This window comes from Centropristis striata, chromosome 20 (assembly GCF_030273125.1).
Source record: "Centropristis striata isolate RG_2023a ecotype Rhode Island chromosome 20, C.striata_1.0, whole genome shotgun sequence".
Taxonomy (NCBI): Eukaryota; Metazoa; Chordata; class Actinopteri; order Perciformes; family Serranidae; genus Centropristis; species Centropristis striata.
Genome location: NC_081536.1, coordinates 668,362 through 687,719, shown reverse-complemented (window position 1 = coordinate 687,719; position 19,358 = coordinate 668,362). Strand labels below are relative to the sequence as shown.

At 31.7% G+C, this 19,358-nt stretch overlaps 1 protein-coding gene across 1 annotated transcript in view; it reads left to right on the top strand.

Annotated features, from left to right (window-relative positions):
- The window catches only part of blnk (B cell linker), a 53,214-nt gene that overhangs the window by 33,237 nt on the left and 619 nt on the right, over positions 1-19,358 (top strand). The window contains exons 6-23 of the mRNA XM_059358883.1: positions 2,100-2,137; positions 2,221-2,332; positions 4,703-4,806; positions 5,265-5,337; positions 7,595-7,675; positions 12,092-12,117; positions 12,213-12,241; positions 12,327-12,386; positions 14,037-14,067; positions 14,190-14,241; positions 15,434-15,494; positions 15,599-15,626; positions 15,759-15,789; positions 16,999-17,074; positions 17,195-17,223; positions 17,311-17,366; positions 18,272-18,355; positions 18,471-18,626. Coding sequence (XP_059214866.1) covers positions 2,100-2,137; positions 2,221-2,332; positions 4,703-4,806; positions 5,265-5,337; positions 7,595-7,675; positions 12,092-12,117; positions 12,213-12,241; positions 12,327-12,386; positions 14,037-14,067; positions 14,190-14,241; positions 15,434-15,494; positions 15,599-15,626; positions 15,759-15,789; positions 16,999-17,074; positions 17,195-17,223; positions 17,311-17,366; positions 18,272-18,355; positions 18,471-18,626 — 1,127 coding nt within the window. The remainder of the gene's footprint in view (positions 1-2,099; positions 2,138-2,220; positions 2,333-4,702; positions 4,807-5,264; positions 5,338-7,594; positions 7,676-12,091; positions 12,118-12,212; positions 12,242-12,326; positions 12,387-14,036; positions 14,068-14,189; positions 14,242-15,433; positions 15,495-15,598; positions 15,627-15,758; positions 15,790-16,998; positions 17,075-17,194; positions 17,224-17,310; positions 17,367-18,271; positions 18,356-18,470; positions 18,627-19,358) is intronic.

The following is a 19,358-nucleotide window of genomic DNA, read 5'->3' as shown; positions in this document are numbered from 1 at the left end:
GATTAACATACAGCAGAGTTCATTTCCCTCCTGAACTCTATGAGTCTATGGGGCTGTTTTGTTTTTGTTTTTTTGGTCATTTTTTGTCTTTTTTGGTCATTTTGTGTATTTTGTTGTGCTTTTTTTTAGTTATTTTGTGTCTTTTTTTCTGGTCATTTTGTTTCTTTTTTAGTCATTTTGTGTCTTCTGTGTCTTTTTTTTGGTCATTTTGTGTATTTTTTTTGTAATTTTGTGTCTTTTTTTGGTCATTTTGTGTCTTTTTTGGTCATTTTGTGTCTTTATTTGTCATTTTATGTCTTCTGTGTGGTTTTTTTGGTCATTTTGTGTCTTTTTTAGTCATTTGTGTCTTTTATGTGTCTTTTTTGGTCATTTTTTGTCTTTTTTGGTCATTTTGTGTATTTTGTTGTGCTTTTTTCAGTTATTTTGTGTCTTTTTTTCTGGTCATTTTGTTTCTTTTTTAGTCATTTTGTGTCTTCTGTGTGTTTTTTTTGGTCATTTTGTGTATTTTTTTTGTCATTTTGTGTCTTTTTTGTGTCTTTTTTTGGTAATTTTGTGTCTTTTTTGGTCATTTTGTGTCTTTATTTGTCATTTTGTGTCTTCTGTGTGTTTTTTTTGGTCATTTTGTGTCTTCTGTGTGTTTTTTTTGGTCATTTTGTGTCTTTTTTAGTCATCTTGTGTCTTTTATTGGTCATTTTGTGTCCTTTTTTTGCCATTTTGTGTGTTTTTTGTGTCTTTTTTGGTCATTTTGTGTCTTTATTTGTCATTTTGTGTCTTCTGTGTGTTTTTTTTGGTCATTTTGTGTCTTTTTTAGTCATTTGTGTCTTTTATGTGTCTTTTTTGGTCATTTTGTGTCTTTTTTAGTCATTTTGTGTCTTTTATTGGTCATTTTGTGTCTTTTTTTTTGTCATTTTGTGTCTTTTTTGTTTCTTTTTTTGGTCATTTTGTGTCTTTTTTGGTCATTTTGTGTCTTTATTTGTCATTTTATGTCTTCTGTGTGTTTTTTTTGGTCATTTTGTGTCTTTTTTAGTCATTTGTGTCTTTTATGTGTCTTTTTTGGTCATTTTGTGTCTTTGTAAGTCATTTTGTGTCTTTTATTGGTCATTTTGTGTCTTTTTTTTGTCATTTTGTGTCTTTTTTGTTTCTTTTTTTGGTCATTTTGTGTCTTTTTTGGTCATTTTGTGTCTTTATTTGTCATTTTATGTCTTCTGTGTGGTTTTTTTGGTCATTTTGTGTCTTATTTTAGTCATTTTGTGTCGTTTTTTTGTCATTTTGTGTCTTTTTTAGTCCTTTAGTCCAACATAAAAAGTGATTTTGAATCTTTTTTTTACTTTCAAAACACTATCGTGCTCAATAAAGAATGTTAAATGTGTCAAATGTGAGCAAAGGTGTCAAATCTACCATATAAGAGGGTTCCATCCAGTTCTATCATTTGATACTAAATCTATTTGAGCTTGTCTCCAGTTTTACTTGGTATATCATCATCAAACTGAAACTGGCCTCATGGAGTTTACAGCCAGAACTTTAGAGGTAAATGTACAGTAGGGCTCCACGCTGCTTTGTTTTATACTCTGATGGAGGCAACAAGTCTGATTATTTGGAGCTTCTGGAGACTCGGAGTCATTTCTAGTCATTTTGTGTCTTTTTGTGTGTCTTTTTGGTCATTTTGTGTCTTTTTTTAAGTCATTTTGTGTCTTTTTTTTAAGTAATTTTGTGTCTTTTTAGGTCATTTTGTGTCTTTTTCTTGTGATTTTGTGTCTTTTTTGTCATTTTGTGTCTTCTGTGGGGGTTTTTTTGGCCATTCTGTCTTCTCCTTTTGTGTCCTTTTTAAGTCATTTTGTGTCTTTTTTTTAGGTCATTTTGTGTCTTTTTTGGGTCATTTTGTGTCTTTTTAGGTCATTTTGTGTCTTTTTTGGGTCATTTTGTGTCCTTTTTGGTCATTTTGAGTCTTTTTTAGTCCTTTAGTCCAACATAAAATGTAAATTTTAGTAGTAGGGCTCCACGCTGCTTTGTTTTCTAGTCTGGATGATGAAGAAGTCTGGATTATTTGGAGCTTTTGGACACTCCAGAGTTAATGAAATCCTTTAAATCTGTGTTTACAGATAACAGAGAAGATGATGAATCATCTGAACCTGATTATGTAAGTTGGATTTGGAGTAATGTCAGGTCTTGTTTGTGTGTGATATTTGTTTGAAACATGCTAAACGTGTTGTTTGTTGTCAGGATAATGAGATGTACGAGCCCCGAGAGGAGCAGGACGACAGCTACGAGCCTCCTCCCAGAGGAGTCTTCTCCTCCACCCCCTCCACCTCCTTCCCCCGGGGGGAGTACCTGGGTCAGCCACTCATCTCACACCAACAACCCCTCACATCTGCAACGTTTCTCCATAAATCATGCTTCATTTTTAGTTTTAGTTCTCATGAAGATGAGTCAAATAAGTCAAAATTCACACTGTAAACCTAAGATGTAAATTTGCAGTGAAATCTGAACAGTATTGGTTTCTACAGTCATACACTGTAAAACAGGGGTCTCATGCTCGCTTTATATGAATGGCACTTTACCGTGTTGTGTGTGGAAGGTCCCTTTAATTACTTTTTTTGGTAATTTTGTGTATTTCTTTGGTCATTTTGTGTCTTTTTTAAGCAACTTTGTGTCTTTTGGGGTAATTTTGTGTCTTTTTTTGGTCATTTTGTGTCTTTTTTTAATAATTTAGTGTCTTTTTTGGTAATTCTGTGTATTCTTTCGTCATTTTGTGTCTTTTTTGTAATTTTGTGTCTTTTTTAAGTAATTTAGTGTTTTTTCAGTCATTTGGTGTCTTTTTTTGTAATTTTGTGTCTTTTTTAAGTAATTCAGTTTTTGAATTTGAGTTTGAGACCCCTGCTGTAAAACGTTTCAGTGTGATTTTAACCCTTTATCGGGCAAAGAACTGTATTTGGTAACTTCAGAGGACATCTAAATGGGGTCCCCGTGTCTCTCTTTTCTTCGTTTGGTGGTAGAACCACATGGATTTCTTCCAGCTAATCAGCAAAGATCAGGCTTCGTCACAGACACCATGACATCTGACCAATCAGTATGATAATAATAATAATAATAATATTAACTTTATTGACCTTGACCTCTAATGTAAAAATGAAAAATTTAGAAAAAAAATCTGGAAGAAACACTCGTACAAACAGAGTTATTCTTCAGTGACTTGTAGGAGAACTTGACTATGACGGCATATAAGGGCCAAGTATGAAAAAATAAATACAAATACAAATAATAATAGTAGTATTTCGAGAGAAAAAGTTGCAAATTTACTAGATTAAAGTGGCAAATTTACAAGAAAAAATGTCGTAGATTTAAGAGATTTAAAGTGTCAAATCTGTGCGAAAAAGTCGCAGATTTACGTGAAAAAAGTGGGGAAAAAGCAACTTTTTTTCTCATAGATTCACCACATTAAATCTCATAAATCTGTGCATTTTTTCTCGTAGATTTGCCACTTTTTTTCTCAAAATATTACCCCCCTCCCCTGGGTCCATATGTTTTTTTTAACACATTCTGGCAGTATGTAATATCCTCCAATATTCTCTAGGGTTGAAATTTGGAATTTGCAAGTATTTCAATTCTATTTCAGTCCTATTAAGGGTTAACCATAATTATTTACAAATTTCCAGCAATTAACTGGCAGCAGCTTTACAGTTTCTATAAATACATTTCCCAGATTGCATTACAAAATACACAGTATGACACTGTATAACATCAATCCAGTAGAATACTGTATAATACTGCATTAGGCAGGAGAATAATTAATCAATGACGTTAAGACCTGAAGAATCTGGTTGATCACGTGGAATTTTTATTCGATACATACTGGAGTATGTATAAAAACATAGCCATTTATCGATAAAATGATCGTTAACTTTATAGATGCTCGAGTTGGCAGGTTTCTTACAAACGGGATCTATACTGTACTGACTATAACAAATGCTGTCAACCTCTATAATAATATGATTAAGCCTTCACCATACAGACCAATGTTTTTCTACTTCAAGAATTCTTTATTTCTTCATTTCATATTTTTATTATTCTTCCCTTGAAGAATGATTCTCACCTTTAATTTGGAACTCAACTCCTTACACATTATTCAACATAAAAATTTTAATTATATCATTTTGTTTTGTAAACTTTTTTATTTTGTTTATTTTATTTTATTTTTTGTTTATATATATATGTATGTATATATATGTGCATACGCAAGATATGCACGTTTTTTTGTATTTATTTTTATTTTTTTATTTAATTTATTATATATATATATATATATATATATATATATATATATAGTTTATTATTATTATTATTTTAATAATTTTTTTTTTTTTTTGCTCAATTAGGACATATGAGCTGCTACTTTTCTCATTCCTTCCTTTCAAACTTTCCCGAAATATTCAACAATTTCCAAGAAATAATTCACAGTTTTAATGGATGGACGGACTCTTCAAATGCATGCGAAGCTGCTGCTGCTGCTATTTAATGACGAATAAATGAATCCTGTCAAAGTTGACACGGTTCTAACCAAACACTCAGTTTCTATTTCTCCAATAGCTTCTCCTTTACAGCCATCTCTGTCCTCCAGAACCAAAGCCACAATCCTCAGAGGGCCTCATAACAGCTTCATGCAAATGCTGATGTCCTGTTTTCTGCTTCTGCTTCTCCTTTACAGACAACTGCCGTAACCGACCCAGCCGGCCGCCCAAACAGCCCCTCCGCCCCGTCAGAGCCTCCAAACAACTGCCCCCAGAGCCCCCCCAGCAGGGCAGCGATGAGGTAAAACCTGCTCCACCTACAGAGCATCAGCAGGCCTGTTGCTGTGTGTTGCTGGGCAGAAACTTCCACAAACATTCATGTGTCTCTCAGAGGGTTTCAACATTTCCTGTGCATTGGTTAATGCCTACCAGAGAGCACAGTTGACCCTGTTTTCACAACGTATTGTCTTTTTTTTTTTTTTTGTCTTTTTGTGTCTTATTTTAGTCATTTTGTGTCGTTTTTTGGTCATTTTGTGTCTTTATTAGTCCTTTAGTCAAACATAAAATGTGATTTTGAATCTTTTTTTAACTTTCAAAACACTATCATGCTCAATAAATAATTTTAAATGTTGCAAATGTGACCAAAGGTGTCAAATCTAACATATAAGAGGGTTCCATCCAGTTCTATCATTTGATACTAAATCTATTTGATCCATTTTCACAACCTATTGTCTTTCTCTCTCTTGTTTTTTTTTGTAGGAAGACTACATCAACCCAGACTGCAGTAATGAAGATGACAACTATGTAGAACCATCAGAGAATCCACCTTCCAGTAAGATATATATCAGAATACAAAAAAAAACACCAATACTAACCAATACTACTGGGTACATCATGGTGTACAGCAGGGGTGTCAAACTCAAATACACAGTGGGCCAAAATGTAAAACTTGGACAAAGTCGCGGGCCAACATTGATATTTATTGAAAAAATGGACCTAAACAAGTTCAAACGAAATGGAACAAGCAAAGCTTGATATAACTTAATATTGCAAACATGCAAAATTGAATATCAAATAAAACAAACAAACACATCAATGGCATTCATTTCTTAAATAAAATTCAAATAAAAAATCTTATGTCCCTTTATTTTATATGCGGCCTTCTTTAAATTTAAATTTAACAGTAATCTTTTTCCACAGGCTAAAAATAAATGTGAGAATAAAATAACAATAATAAACCAAATGACTAATAATAATATCCTTCAATGAATGTGCAGCCATTCAAGCCTTGGACTAGCAAGAAAAAGTGCATAAAGACACTTTAATTGTTGCTCAGTTTGCTCCACACTGATCTACTGTGTTCAAGCCAGAACACCAGCAGAGCATTCTGGGATTTGTAGTATTATTTGCACTGTATAATAATAATTTGGTATTGCCTTTCTGGGCCAAATATAATTATACTGTGGGCCAAATTTGGCCCGCGGGCCAGAGTTTGACACCTCTGGTGTACAGGGTTGGTACACTCTAGCAGTGGTCAAATTTAATCATTTTTTAAGGACTTTCAAGGTACATTTTGAAGCTTTCCCAGTATCTTCACCTGTTGTAAACTGCATGTTTTAGATGAGTTCTTACAGACTAAAAGGGGAGATTTCACTGAACCAAACCAACAGAGATGGTGTTACGCTTTTAGATAGATACTCATTATTTTTACATTGAACATGTGATTATCTATAGCAGCGGTTCCCAAACTTTTTCAGCCGTGCCCTCCTTCTACGTCCCAACCGGGTTGACGCACCCCCAATCCTCCACACCTTCAAAAAAAACAAAATGCAATAAGTTTTTTATCACCATATTAAAGGCGGCATGTTTAATCATGCTCAAATTACCGGAACACACATAATAAAATAATCACGATCACAACAATGAGCTTTTGCATTTGAATTAACCTGAAACACAGTTTCAATATAAAGCAACAAAGTTATGCTCAAGCTTCCACTTTTAAGATCAAAGAGGATGATGAAGGCTCAGGATCAGAGGCAGAGAGCAGATGAGTTGGGAAATGTTATAATATTTTGAGCCGCGTTGAACAAAAAATGCAGCAAATTTAAATGAGCGTGGAGCTAAAAAAACAACTCCATCATCATAACACAGGCTGGAAAAATGGAAGACGCTTTATTTTAAGATGAAGTGCATTTTGAATAGCCTGCATTCATTAATTAGTTAATATTACAGTTTTTGATTTTAGATTTTACAAAGGAAATGTTTATTTACATGTCTTTATTGTGTGGGGAAAAAAAATGTAATTGTGTAATTATCAGATCGCCATTACATTTTTCATCTCGCGCACCCCCAGGGGTCCACGCACCACACTTTGGGAACCCCTGATCTATAGTCTATAGATGGATATAGTCAGATTAAAGAGAAATACAGGAAGAATTTCAAGTATTTACAAGCACTTTATCCAAAATCCTTGAAGCACTTTTTAAACCTTAAAAATACAACATTTAAATTCAAGCATTTTCAAGGACTTCAAGCAGCCGTACGAACCCTGTAGTGAAAAGTTTTGTTTTGTTTTGTTTTGTTTTATTTTATTTTATTTTATTTTATTTTATTTTATTTTATTTTATTTTATTTTATTTTATTTTATGTTATTTCATTTTATTTTATTTTATTTTATTTTATTTTATTTTATTTTATTTTATTTTGTTTGTTCGTTTTTTGTTTCATAATTCTCTGCTTTTTTTACATCATCGACTACAGATGAAAACTAGCCTTCTGGCTAACTCTTTTTTAACCATATGTAATCATGTGTTTTATGAAATTGCACTGTTCCCTTTTAAATAAACTAATAATAATAATAATAATAATAATAATAATAATAACACTACTGCTGCAAGGAACACAACTAAGATTTAAGATTTATCCGTATTAATCCCACAATGGGGAAATTCAACCTCTGCATTTAAACCTTTTTTTCTTACACACACAAGTGAACACACCATGCAAGGAGCAGTGGGCTGCACATGACTACTGTAGGAGTATAATAATGTTAATAATGATAATGATAGTACTTACTGTGATCTCCTCAGATCCTTTAATTCACGGTGGCAGCAGAGCAACCAGGGAGCTCCCCATGCTGCCTCCAGCTCCTCAGCCTCCAGCCAGTCCTGGTAGGAACAACAGCAACACATCATTATAGCATTATTTATTATTATTATAGGGGCTATGGAAACACATATTCACACCAAGGTTAGAATAGTTTTGGATTTTTCATTAGTTTTAGTTTTAATTTTGTTGTGAATTTTTGTTTTCAAATTCAGTTAGTTTTAGTTAGTTTTTAGAGTGAGTTTGCCAGTTTTAGTTTAGTTTTTATTAGTTTTAGTGTTAGTTTTAGTTTTTTTGTAATGGGCTATGTGTTGGTGCCAGATTCAAAGAGGTCATAATAAATTTTGCCTTTATTTCCTTTGGTTTATCATCTCAGCCCCAATAAGGTTATTAACTGTTTTGTATTTTGGTTCTAGTGTAAACATCCCAGTCTCAGTAAACATATTCACCATGTGTTACATGTTCAAATAGAAACACTGAATTATGAATGAAAAAAGTTGACAAAGATGAAAACTAAGGACATTTTCACTATAATTTTAGTTAGTTTTAGTTAGTTTTGTAACCACAAAATACAGTTTCAGTTAGTTATCGTTTTTTAAAAAAAACTCTTGTTTTTATTTTTATTTCAGTTAACGAAAATGTTTTTTTCAATTCTAGTTTTCGTTATTTCGGTAGTTTTCGTTAACTATAATAACTTTGGTTCACACCTGTGTTCTTCTACTTCAGGAATTCTTTATTCCATATTTTCTTTATTATTCCGTACCTTATTTGGCACTCAACTTCTTCTACATTATTTAACATACAAACTTTATTCAAACATCTAAATGTTCTTCTCAATCAGGACACAGACGCTACTACTTTTTCTCATTCATACTCTGCAAACTTTCCGAAATATTCAACATTTCCCATTTAAGCGGATGGACAAAATGTTCAAATTTGACTCAAATTCAGTGGTGGAAGAAATATTCAGATCCTTTACTTGTGTAAAAGTACTAATACACACTGTGAAATGACTCCACTACAGTAAAAGTCCTGCATTCAAAACTTACTGAAGTAAAAGTACAAAAGTATCAGATAATGCACTGAAAGTATTAAAAGTAAAAGTACCCGTTATGCAGAATGGACACACTCTAATTGTTTTATATATTCTAATATACTATTACATTATTTGTATTGATGCATTTTTGTAAGCAGTGTTTTATTATATTGTAAAGACAGAGCTCATTTAATTACTGTTATACTGTTATTATTATTATTATTATTTATTTATTTTAGTCTAATCACTAAATTAATCATATATTTTATGTTAAATCTCAACCTGAAAAGTAACTAAAGCTGTCAGCTAAATGGAGTGGAGTCAAATCTACAATATTTGCCTCTAAAAATGTAGTGGAGTAGAAGTATAAAGTTACATTAAATGGAAATACTCAAGTAAAGTACAAGTACCTCAAAATTGTACTTAAGTACAGTACTTGAGTAAGTGTACTTAGTTACTTTCCACCACTGGTATTTATGCTTCTATTCATGCAATGGAAAAATCATATTCTGTTAAAATAAAAAAACAAATGCTTATATAATAAGACATTTTTGTCCATGTTTGAACCCTTTTATTGCTTGCCTAGTAATACAAAATAATAATAAGTTGATGCACTTTTATCTACTATTTAATGATTCATAAATTCACTATTCAAACTTGAAAATGTTCCTCATCTTTTAGAGATTCTTGATATTATTCATCTTTGCAATTTTAATGAAGACTTTTAAAATATTCAGCTTTGTTTGAAGGCTCATTAAAATGCCATTGTTACATTTATACAGCAGCATGAAATTAGCTGAAAAGTATTCTGAAATATTGTTTTCATTCCCACAATTTTCAGTCTTTATTCATCATTCTTGGTGAAACTGTTGGAAAATGTTGCTGTGCTCTCCAACAAGGTAGATTTGGAAGAAAAACTGATTTGCATATTTGGTTAGTAGACTAGTAAAATATTTAGTTTATTGTTTAGCTGAATAATATTTGCTGCTTTACACAAAAAACACCTGAGGCTGCTGGAGGTGTCATTATTTGCAGGTATTTGTTCATAATCAAAAGTTAAAACATATTCTGACCTGATGGTGGCGCTAGATTAAACTAGAGATGGGAATAATAAATCAATGATAGATTAATGCAGTGGCTCCCAAACTGGGGCTAAATTGAAATAATTTAATTGTAAACTAAATCAGATCATGACTCTACTCTGAATATTACAAATAAATTAAAAAAAATTAAATTAATGAGGGGCTTTATAGTATTTTTTAGATAGAAAAGGGGGGCCCAGTAGAAAAACTTTGGGAACCACTGGATTATTATATTTTATATATATTATAATAATTAATCGATGATTGATTAATGGTTGTTAATAATTTGGTCGATTACATGGGATTTTTTTAATGGATCTGTGTATTTTAATTTAATTTTATCTCTGACTGCTATCAGAACTCACTGAACTGAAACACGGCCGAGCGTCAATAAGCCAATGAGCTTAAATTGAATTAAGTTGGATAAAACTACAGTTTGCAAACTGAAAATTGTAATAACAATTATAAAACACACAGAAATACAAGAAGTATTAATTTAAAACTTATTTAAATACAAAATACACTTAAATATGCCAGATTACTGTGTAAACTAACATCATGGCTCTTCGGGTGGTGCTAAAAGATGAAACATTAAACTCCTTGACGTTATCTTTACAGTTTACTCTGATTTAAATTAGTTTTACTTTTGACAGGAAGTCTCTTTTTGCCCTTTCAAAATAAAAGCGGTAGGCAACCTGAGGCTCTTCAGGCCATCTGCAGTGGCTCCTTGTAGCTTTGACAACAAAATATACCAAATGAAACAATTATTTCTTCACATTTTAATGTTCATTTATCATTGGTGTCGTCAAAAAGCAATTTGTATTGTTCAGTTGTAATAATGTGTCACTTATATACCACATATTTAACATTTTAGTCAACTAAAATGTGCAGCATAGCTTATGGAAGGCTACTGCCTGGAACCTTAAACTCTAAATTTTACCAACTTCATCTAGTTTTGAGTTACTACATGACAAAAATGACAAAATCATATTAAGAAATGCTCATTATGTCCTATTATTGATGCTGCTAGGCTAATTTAGACTAAGTAGGCTGTTTTATCTTCATTGTCAGGCAGAAAAGAAGGTTTGTGGCTCCATTCCGACATTTTTTCTCCTTGTTTGGCCAACAGTTCTTTTTTTAGTAAACATAGCCAACCCCTGTTATAGATTCTCCAGGTGGCAGGTTTCTTTCAAATGCCCATCCCTAAATAAAACTCAAGGGAGACAATGTGTATTATTATGTAACCATATCAATTAAGTACACTGTAAAAAAATCCTGTTGCTTTTACAGAAAAGAAATATCAGCTGTGGTTCCCAGAATAATTCTACAAAAAATACAGTACAAATGTAAACAACTTTACAGAACAACTTGTGCATTTTACTGGTATTCAGTGTACAATAAATAATAACTGAATGTTAATTTACTGGTATTCAATGCACAATAAGCAAAATCTGCATGTAAATTTTGCATAAATAATTAGTATAAAAGCAGCATCATCCTGTTAAATTAGCAGTAAAGGACGCTATAATCTACAACTTTAAAATGTATATTTTAATTACTACAGTTTTAGGATGTAAAATTTACAAGTTGTTGACATATGTTCTGTATTTTTTACGGAAATATTCTGGTAACCACAGCTGCCAGTTTATTTCTGTAAAAACAACGGGACATTTATTTTTATTTTTATATGTGAGGGGATTGGTTAAGTCACTAGGAAACATCATATATTACATGCACAAATACTGTATATCCAGACAGATTTCACTGGTTTATTGCCCCTCTAACTTGAAAGAAAGGGTAGATCTCCAGCCTTTTATAATGTCTGTGCACATTCCTGCTGCCGTTCTCACAGCCGTGCTGCTAGCGTGACTAAACACTGCAGAGAAAAATAAGGCCTCTATTATATCTATACTATTGAATAAACAGATTATAGGCCTGTGCACGAAAAAGTCTTTGTAAACACAATGAGAGACAGAAAGGCCCGAGGGCAGACCCTGCTGCCTGCTGAAGACCTGTTAGAAATCATGAAAACACACAGAACCAGCATCAAAACAAGAAACACAGAGATCCAGCATCTAAACAAGAAACACAGAGAACCAGCATCAAAACAAGAAACACACAGAACCAGCATCAAAACAAGAAACACAGAGAACCAGCATCAAAACAAGAAACACACAGAACCAGCATCAAAACAAGAAACACAGAGAACCAGCATCAAAACAAGAAACACACAGAACCAGCATCAAAACAAGAAACACAGAGAACCAGCATCAAAACAAGAAACACAGAGAACCAGCATCAAAACAAGAAACAGGCTTTGTGGCTCTACACTGTGTCTAATTTTGGCTTTGGTTGTTTTCCAGACTTTTATGAAGTTCCAGACACAGAGGTAGGCGTTTATGTAGCAGCAATTCCACCAAGTATTCTTTTTTTAAAGTAAATTTCCATGTGGAATTCATTGGGGTTGTGCTTTCTGCCTTACAGGGACACTCATTATCTCTAGCAGCAAGCAGGTCAGTGTGACTGTTTCCACTTCATGTAATTGTAGAGACTCATAATAATGTTCAGTTCAGGCTGAGACTTATCATTTCCTTGCAGACTGTGTCCTCCTATCCCTCCATCACAGACGCACTCTCTACCACCGAAGCCCAGCCCCAGGTACCATCACACTCTATCTACAGGCCCTGTACAACCTGATAATGTAATAAATTCCCCATAATGTAATAACCCCAAAAAATGATAAAAAATCTGCACTTGAGTCCATTGAAAATGTAATAAAACCTGATAATGTAATAACTTCCCGATAATGTAATAAAGTGCATTTCCCAATAATGTAATACACTGTAGAACCTGATAATGTAATAAAAATCTGCACTTGAGTCCATTGAAAATGTAATAAAACCTGATAATGTAATAACTTCCCAATAATGTAATAACCCCAAAAAATGATAAAAATCTGCACTTGAGTCCATTGAAAATGTAATAAAACCTGATAATGTAATAACTTCCCAATAATGTAATAACCCCAATAATGTAATAACCCCAAAAAATGATAAAAAATCTGCACTTGAGTCCATTGAAAATGTAATAAAACCTGATAATGTAATAACTTCCCAATAATGTAATAACCCCAAAAAATGATAAAAATCTGCACTTGAGTCCATTGAAAATGTAATAAAACCTGATAATGTAATAACTTCCCGATAATGTAATAAAGTGCATTTCCCAATAATGTAATACACTGTAGAACCTGATAATGTAATAAAAATCTGCACTTGAGTCCATTGAATATGTAATAAAACACTGCAAAAAAAGAAAAGTTGGGTGAACTCTAAATTTCAAGGCAACAAACTTCGATAAAATTTTAAGTTGGACAATTAAACTAAATATTTTAAGTTTTGTTTTTGAGTTTGCTCACCTCTGAATTCAGATTTTTGTCAACTCAACTGTAAGTTGTACTAACTTATAATTTTACATTGTAATAACTTTTAATCCTTACTTCTGCTAACTTCTGCAATCTGCTGAATTGGCACGATTGTAACGCCGCTATGAAATGTCAGCTAATGTTGTGACCACAATTTTGAGTTAGCATTGATACGCTAATGGCTACTCTTGTAGCTGTAACAAGCAGCGCCGCTAGCATCAGTTAGCCGCTAGCATCAGTTAGCCGCTAGCGTCAGTTAGCCGTTAGCATCAGTTAGACGCTAGCTTCCGTTAGCCGCTAGCATCAGTTAGCCGCTAGCTTTCGCTAATGACTAATGAATGGCTAATGAATTATTACAATATTGGGGAATTATTTTTTATTATTATTATTATTATTATTTATTTTTATTACTATAAGCTGGGAAATCACAGTGTAGCAGCAGCATTACACACAGAGACAATAACAACACAATTAATTAAAAAGAACAACCTAGGCATACTTCAAGCAATAAAATATAAAATTACAATAAAATACAATAAAATGTAATGTAAAAATGAAAATAAAGTGTCTAAAGAAGGAGTATGTATTAAGGAGTAGAATTCCAGTGCAGAATAAATATGAATATGCAGAATAAAAATGTTGGTGCTATGAAACAAATAAGGTGCAATGAACAGTGTGCATAAATTGTGCATTATTGGTAAAACGTGTATTACATTATTGGTAAAATGCACTTATTACATTATCAGGAAGTTATTACATTATCTGGAATTTATGACATTATCAGGTTCTACAGGCCTGAAACATAAACTCTCTCTGTCTGTTTTATATTAATGCATTATTGCTTTTCTATTTCTACACTAACGACCGATGCTTTTCTCCTTCAGGGTGAATATGAGGAGCTCTCCGGCTGCTTGTGTAAGTGAAGACAAGTGTGAAATATTTCATTTAAAGACGTTCTGTGGAGGTTTGTTGTGTGCTGCATAATTAGGAGGTCATTGATTTATTGTCATTGATTTATTGGTGTTGTGATTCTCCAGGTCCAAGAGCCCACAGAAGATGATGAATATGAAGTTTGTGATCCAGATGACAGTGAGTTTTACATCAAACAATAAGTGAACAGTTTGCCACATTATATATATATATATATATAATTTTAATATATATTCTCAGGATTGTAATCCATATTGAAACCTGATAATATATTTTAAAAATCTGAGAATAAATATAAAAGTCTGCAAATATTTATTAAATGTCTGAGAATATATATAAAAACTGAGAATATATATAGAAACCTGATAATATACATTAAAAGTCTGAGAATATATATAAAAACTGAGAATATATATAGAAACCTGATAATATTTATTAAAAGTCTGAGAATATATATAAAAACTGAGAATATATATAGAAACCTGATAATATTTATTAAAAGTCTGAGAATATATATAAAAACTGAGAATATATATAGAAACCTGATAATATACATTAAAAGTCTGAGAATATATATAAAAACTGAGAATATATATAGAAACCTGATAATATTTATTAAAAGTCTGAGAATATATATAAAAACAGAATATATATAGAAACCTGATAATATACATTAAAAGTCTGAGAATATATATAAAAACGGAGAATATATATTAAAAGTATGAGAATATATATAGAAACCTGATCATATTAATTAAAAGTCTGAGAATATATATAAAAACTGAGAATATATATAGAAACCTGATAATATTTATTAAAAGTCTGAGAATATATCTAAAAACTGAGAATAAATATTAAAAGTCTGAGAAAAAAAAAATATATAAAGCCTGAGAATATATATTAAAAGTCTGATTATATATATTAAAAGTCTGAGAATATAGATAGAAACCTAAGAATATATATAAAAAGTCTATATGTATATATATATATAGAAACCTGAGAATATAGATAGAAACCTGAGAATATAATTTGAAGGTTTGAACTGAAGTTTTTAATATATATTCTCAGACTTTATATATAGATATATAGATATAGATATAGATATAGATATAGATATAGATACTCCGGCGTGGATTCTGTTGTTGTTTTTTTCCTACAAACTTATTTTATACAACTATATACATATATATAAACTGCTTCCATCATTTTTGGAGTGTTGTACCATCTAGAGGATGGAAAACATATATTTTCCTTTACTAAATGGGCAATATTAACATATATATGTTTGCCAAAGCGAACAGCATTCATAATAAGTGATAGATCACTGATTATTGCGCTGTGTCTCCTTCAGGTTCCAGTAAAAGACCGACAGACGGTCCTCCTAAAATCCTGCCAAAACCTTTACCCAGAGAGTGAGTATCACATCATCAAATAGTTTAACCATTATGTTTACTGAAACTTTTTTAAGCTTTTATGAAGGAAAACCTGATTGTGTGATCGTGTCTTTCTCTCTCAGGAGGTCACCACATCCGCCTTTAAAGCCGGTAAGAACATCCAAGACACGCTCTGGTCCAGTTATACTTTACAAATATTACTAAAGGGTTTTTTTACCAGACTTTTCTAAAGTGAAAACAGCTGATCAACATTAAAGTATGTACCTTTTTTTTTTTTTGCAGAGGCCAGATTTAAAACCTCGAGAATTTGAAAGTAAGTGTTTAAATTAATTTATATTATTAGTATATATCATTAGTCACACCCATATCCTGTATGTAAGAAGTATTCAGACCCTTTACTGCAGTAAAAGTACTAATACACACTGTGGAATTATTCCACTACTTATTATTCTACTACTACAAACTTTTAAGTGTCCTCTTACCAAAGAGGATTAGAGACACACATGAAAAAATATCTGAGTTCTGATTTTAAACTCAGAATTCTGACTTGTAATATTTTTTCCTTCAGCTCCATTTGTAAACAAGATTATCTATTGAAATGAAGGTTGTTTATGAAAATATGTATCTTGTTGTATATTTGAGAATTGAAAAGAATCAGGTGAGATTTTTGCTAGAGAATAGTCTTCAATTCTCTTCTGACTTTAAAGTCATAATTCTGAGAATAAAGTCAGAAATTCTGAGTTTTAAGTCATAATTCTGAGTTTTAAATCATAATTCTGAGTTTTAGGTCATAATTCTGAGTTTTAAATCATAATTCTGAGTTTTAGGTCATAATTCTGAGAAAAAAGTCAGGAATTCTGAGTTTAAAGTCGGAAATTCTGAGTTTAAAGTTGGAAATTCTGAGTTTAAAGTTATAATTCTGAGAAAAAACGTCAGAAATTCTGAGTTTAAAGTCAGAAATTTTTAGTTTAAAGTCATAATTCTGAGAAAAGTAATAATTCTTAGAAAAAAGTCAGAATTCTGAGGAAAAAAGTCAGAAATTTTTAGTTTAAAGTCATAATTCTGAGAAAAAAGTCAGAAATTCTGAGTTTAAAGTAATAATTCTTAGAAAAAAGTCAGAATTCTGAGAAAAAAAGTCAGAAATTTTGAGAAAAAAGTCAGAAATTCTGAGTTTAAAGTAATAATTCTTAGAAAAAAGTCATAATTCTTAGAAAAAAGTCATAATTCTTAGAAAAAAGTCATAATTCTGAGAAAAAAGTCAGAAATTCTGAGCTTAAAGTCAGAACTCAACTACTTTGTTCATGTGTGGCCCTAATCCTCTTCCGTATGCACTGATGATCTAATTCCATACATTTATGACTTCATTTGAAGTCATTATAGATTTTCCACATTGGACTCACTCTATTCAAGTTGAAAGGGAATGCAGAAAAAAACCTATTTACATATTTAATTTGTGGAACATGTCTTCAGTTTCTCTTCATTACAAACCAGTAAATAAATCTAAATCCCCTCATGTCAACAGGCCGGACGCTGCCGGGGCTGCAGACGGACCCCAAACCTCCTCCCAAAGGGTTCTCCCTGGACCTGAGACGGCCAAAGTAAGAAACACAGCTTTCAGTTATACGAAGCGTTTAATGTACGCTGAGCATTTTAATGCTCCGACTGAGCAGAAGCCTTTAATCAGCTCCTGCTGGTGTTTACTGTGGTTTCTCTTGCAGGATTCCTCTTCCTCACTTCATCCCAAACAGTAAGTTCAGCTCCTGCAGGAGTCTACCAGCCAGATGGATGGGAAAAATAAAAATAAATGCCACATTTTAACGTTTGTGTCTTCCAGAACCAGCTGACAGAGGAAGTCTCTTTGCTGAAAATACGTTTATAGACCAAGATAAGGTTTGTTCTCACAACAATGATTATATGATTATATGAATGGCACTTTACCGTGCTGTTAGTGGAAGGTCCCTTTAATTACTTTTTTTGGTCATTTTGTGTCTTTTTTGGTCGTTCTGTGTCTTTTTTAATAATTGTCTTTTAGTAATTTTGTGTCTTTTTTTATAATTTTGTGTATTGTTTGTCATTTTGTGTCTTTTTTAATAATTGTCTTAATAATTTTGTGTCTTTTTTTGGTCATTTTGTGTCTTTTTTTGGTATTTCTGTCTTTTTTTGGTAATTCTGTCTTTTTTTAATAATTTAGTGTCTTTTTTCAAATATTTTTTTGTCTTTTTTTGGTCATTTTGTCCTTTTTTGGTAATTTTGTGTCTTTTTAAATAATTGTCTTTTAGTAATTTTGTGTATTTTTTTTTTGTCATTTTGTGTCTTTTTTGGGTCATTTTGTGTCTTTTTTTAATAATTTTGTGTCTTTTTTGGTAATTCTGTGTTTTTTTTAAGTAATTTTGTGTCTTTTTTTAATAATTTAGTGTCTTTTTTGGTATTTCTGTCTTTTTTTGGTCATTCTGTCTTTTTTAATAATTGTCTTTTAGTAATTTTGTCCTTTTTTTGGTCATTTTTTGTCTTTTTTTGGTCATTTTGTCTTTTTTTTTAATAATTTTGTGTCTTTTTTTGGTATTTCTGTATTTTTTTTGGTAATTTTGTGTCTTTTTTGGTAATTTTGTGTCTTTTTTTTAATAATTGTGTGTCTTTTTTGGTAATTCTGTGTCTTTTTTTAATAATTGTGTGTATTTTTTGGTCATTTTGTGTCTTTTCTAAATAATTCTGTGTCTTTTAGTGTGTTCTTACAACAATGCTGATTAAATATTTTTTAAAAATTGTATTAATAAAACATTTTATCCTCTCTTTAGGATGCAGACGTCTTTATGAAGTCCTGGTACGCCAGCACATGTGACCGCAAGACTGCTGACGACGTCTTGTGTCGCTCCAACAAAGTGAGAATGTGTTATTTTAGAGAGAACGGTCATCCAAATGACTATATACTATATATATTATATATAATGATATATGATATTATATATCCCATAATCCCTGCTGGGTGTGTTCCAGGACGGGGCGTTCATGGTGAGGAAGAGCTCGGGGCAGGACGCCCAGCAGCCGTACACGCTGGTGGTCTTCTACAAGGAGCGAGTCTACAACATCCCCATACGCTTCATACCGGCCACGCAGCAGTACGCACTGGGCCGCCAGAAGAAGGGCGAGGAGGTACGCATCTGTTATAATAAGGCTCGGAGGGGTTAATATCAGTGGTTGGGCTGGTTTAAGTATGTAGAATGTGTTTAAATCAGGGGTCTCACACTCAAATTACCTGGGTAACCAGTATCAAAATGACCAAAAAAAGACACAAAATGACAAAAAAATACACAGAATTATTTAAAAAAAGACACAAAATTATTTAAAAAGACACAAAATGAACAAATATGACACAGAATTACCAAAAAAGACACAAAATTATTTTTAAAAAGACACAATTATTTAAAAAAGACACAAAATGACAGAAAAAAACTAAATTACTTAAAAAAGACATAAAATGACCAAAAAAAGACAAAATTATTTTTAAAAAGACACAAAATTACTAAAAAAAGACACAAGATGAACAAAAAATACACAGAATTACTAAAAAGACACAAAATGACCAAAAAAAGACATTAAATAAAGAAAAAAACACAGACTGTCATTTTGCGTCTTTTTTAAAGTAATTGAGTGTTTTTTCACTCATTTTGTGTCTTTTTTAATTTTGTGTCGTTTTTTTGTCATTTTGTCTTTCTTTCTTATATCGTAATTTTGTGTCTTTTTTTAAAGTAATTTAGTTTTTTTCTGTCATTTTGTGTCTTTTTTTAAGTAATTTATTTATTTTTCTGTCATTTTGTGTCTTTTTTTTTATAATTTTGTGTCTTTAAGTAATTTCGTTTTTTTCTGTCATTTTGTGTCTTTTTT